The sequence below is a fragment of the Atta colombica genome, unplaced genomic scaffold, assembly GCF_001594045.1.
Source record: "Atta colombica isolate Treedump-2 unplaced genomic scaffold, Acol1.0 scaffold55, whole genome shotgun sequence".
NCBI lineage: Eukaryota > Metazoa > Arthropoda > Insecta > Hymenoptera > Formicidae > Atta > Atta colombica.
This window is the reverse complement of record NW_017259545.1, coordinates 2,321,812-2,324,523: the sequence shown is the minus strand read 5'-3', so window position 1 is coordinate 2,324,523 and position 2,712 is coordinate 2,321,812. Positions and strand designations below refer to the sequence as shown.

Sequence of the window (2,712 nt, the reverse complement as noted above, 5' to 3'; positions counted from 1 at the left end):
TGCCATGGTGGTCAAAGTCATGGCTGTGATCAAAACACAAACAAACCAGGAGCTTTCTAAAAGAACCTGTTTCGAATCGATGCTATTCGAAACATCACGTGTTTGTACCAGTAACGTCAAATTCGCATGTACAGATGGTTTTCTAAGATTTTCTACTGCGGTCTGTTACGTGCATGCGTTTGGAGCAATCGCAGGCAATGCCAAGTCGCGACAACAGTGTTGACAGGCATAGAAAAAAGGTAGATTGTGCATACAAATGTCTCAAATATTACCTCGCTTTCTTATTATTTCTTAGTTTATTTATATATTATATATTATTATATATTATTATATATTATTTATTTTTATCACATTTTTGTAATGTTGCTTTTTTCATACTTTTTTCATTATTTTTTTAATGCTACTTTCTTTATACATTATTTTTTTTATTTTCTTTGCATATATTGCTGCTTTTCATTTTATTTTCTTTGCATATATTGCTGCTTTTCATTTTATTTTCTTTATATGCTTTTGGAGGACTAGTCCTAGAACGTTAATAGCTTTAGCTATTTATCTACAGCCTTGAATAAAAATATTAAGCATCTTATTTATTAATCATTATTTATAGTTTTAGTTCAAGCAAAAATTGATTTATGGCATTTGCTGTAAATTATTCTTTGTTTCAAGCAAATTTATGTATAATCAATAGATAACAATGAATTTCAGATAAATAAAAAATTAAATGCCTAAGATTTTTGAACAAAGTTGTATCTCTTCATTTAAATAAAATGGTTCCTATTGACATTTTCTAACATTTGATTTTATTGTAATCGTAGCGCAGCAGTCGTAAAGTTTCAATTACAGAAAATGAATTGGAACCAGTACATAAACCACTGCGTTACAGACGGTTTCATAGGAGTAGACGCCATTCAAGAGTCAAGGGAGAATTTGAAGAATTGACAGATAAAAATGGAAACAGCAATGGTGTCACAATGCCTAAAAAAGGTAGCAAGCATAATATTCAAAAGAAACTTGATAGATTAGCTGAAGAAAATCGGATATTAACAATGAAATTAGAAAGTTGTAATATAAGCCCTGGTAAATACCTGCTAATAATATACAAGAATAGTTTGATAAGTTAATAACTTTTCAAAAAGAGACTATGTTGAAAAATAAGTTGAATATTGATAAAAAAGAAATTTGACTGACTATCAAACTGCCTTGTATTTTACGATATAAATAATATTCGTTTGTAACGAGCAATCAAGAAAATATTTTATAAAATTTCAGAAACTATTACAGAATTAAAAGAAAAGGATTCCTTAATATCAAAAATTTACAATAAGTACCAGAAATTGTTGAAAAATCACGACAGTTTACAACAAGAGTATGAGAAAGTAAGTGCTCTTTTGGCAGAACGTGAAACGGAATACAATCAGTTGCAAATGCATCACAAGAAATTTACAGAAGTTTTACAAAAAGTAGAGAAAACCAATTCCAATCTTCTAACATTTAATCAAAGATGTAAGACTGAAAATGTTCAGTTAAATGAAGATGTTCTGCTTCTTAAGCATGTGATATATCGATTGAACGCAGAGCTTGAAAGATATCAAGATAAATTAAAGGAATCTGGACAAAATACTTTACCTAAAAATGTTAATGATATATTAGATTTTAAAAGATCAGCAGATGACATTAAAACAGTATCGGAATCTTGGGGTTCGGTGAATACGCATGTGCTAGGTCCACTTTTAGACGCTTATCAAGAAAGCTTATCGGAGAAACAGGAGCTTGTAAACAGATACGAAGAAGACATCGCGAATTTTAGTACCAGATGCAAAGAAGTTATCATAGAGAATGAATGTATGCAGAATGAAATGGAGAAGTTGAAGTCACAGGTATTATATTTATAAAAGAACATTGTCCTGCATCTTACAAATTATTTTAGTAAAAGTTTTCCAGTGTACCAGGTACACAGATGAAATCAAGATGATATCCCAGGATGCTGATTTGCTCAAGGAATTGAACGAGTGTTACACGAAACAGGCGACTCACCAAAAGCAGAAGATACATGAGATCCATTCGTTGTACGAACAGAAAGTGGGGGCAATGTCATTTGACAATAACAGACTTCACGAAGAATGTCTTGCTTCTAAGACTGAATTGAGTAATCTTCAAGGAAAATATGATATTCTTCACAAGGAATATGAAAAGTTGCAAAACGATAATACAAAAACAATGCCTGTTCATGTTCATAATGCTGCAGTCGAAGAATGTAAAGAATTGTTTGATAAATTGAAGCGTCAGTATGAAACTGAGAAAGAAAAATTATCCACTCGCATTAAGGAATTGGAAGAATCTCATGGTCAAAATAAAAGTCAACTGGATATAGTTACGATTGAAAGAAATCAATTGAAAGGATTGAATAAAAGTTTTGAAAAACATCTGAAGTAAGTTCCGTGTGATGAATGAGTATAAATTACAAATAATAAAATAAATATAATATATTTAAACTATTTATTTTTTTGTTTTTTCTCTTTTTAGACGTATACAGCATAAATTGGAACATTTTCAAAAAATCGCGCATTCTATGCAAATATCCCGAGATTCCTTTAAGAAACAGTTAAGAAAGACCACATTATATTGCGAAGAGTTATTTAATGAATATGAAAGAATAGCCGCCGAACGGGATAAGTTAGTAAAACTTTTATATGAAACAGAAAATGAAAATGC

General features: G+C 30.3%; 1 protein-coding gene across 1 annotated transcript in view; it reads left to right on the top strand.

Moving 5' to 3' along the window:
* LOC108691885 (centrosomal protein of 89 kDa) overlaps nucleotides 1–2,712 on the top strand; it is a 3,548-nt gene continuing 836 nt past the window's right edge. Inside the window, exons 1-5 of the mRNA XM_018199819.1 lie at nucleotides 1–239; nucleotides 816–1,077; nucleotides 1,270–1,877; nucleotides 1,942–2,429; nucleotides 2,524–2,710. Of these exons, the coding sequence (XP_018055308.1) occupies nucleotides 174–239; nucleotides 816–1,077; nucleotides 1,270–1,877; nucleotides 1,942–2,429; nucleotides 2,524–2,710 (1,611 nt within the window). The 5' untranslated portion in view covers nucleotides 1–173. The remainder of the gene's footprint in view (nucleotides 240–815; nucleotides 1,078–1,269; nucleotides 1,878–1,941; nucleotides 2,430–2,523; nucleotides 2,711–2,712) is intronic.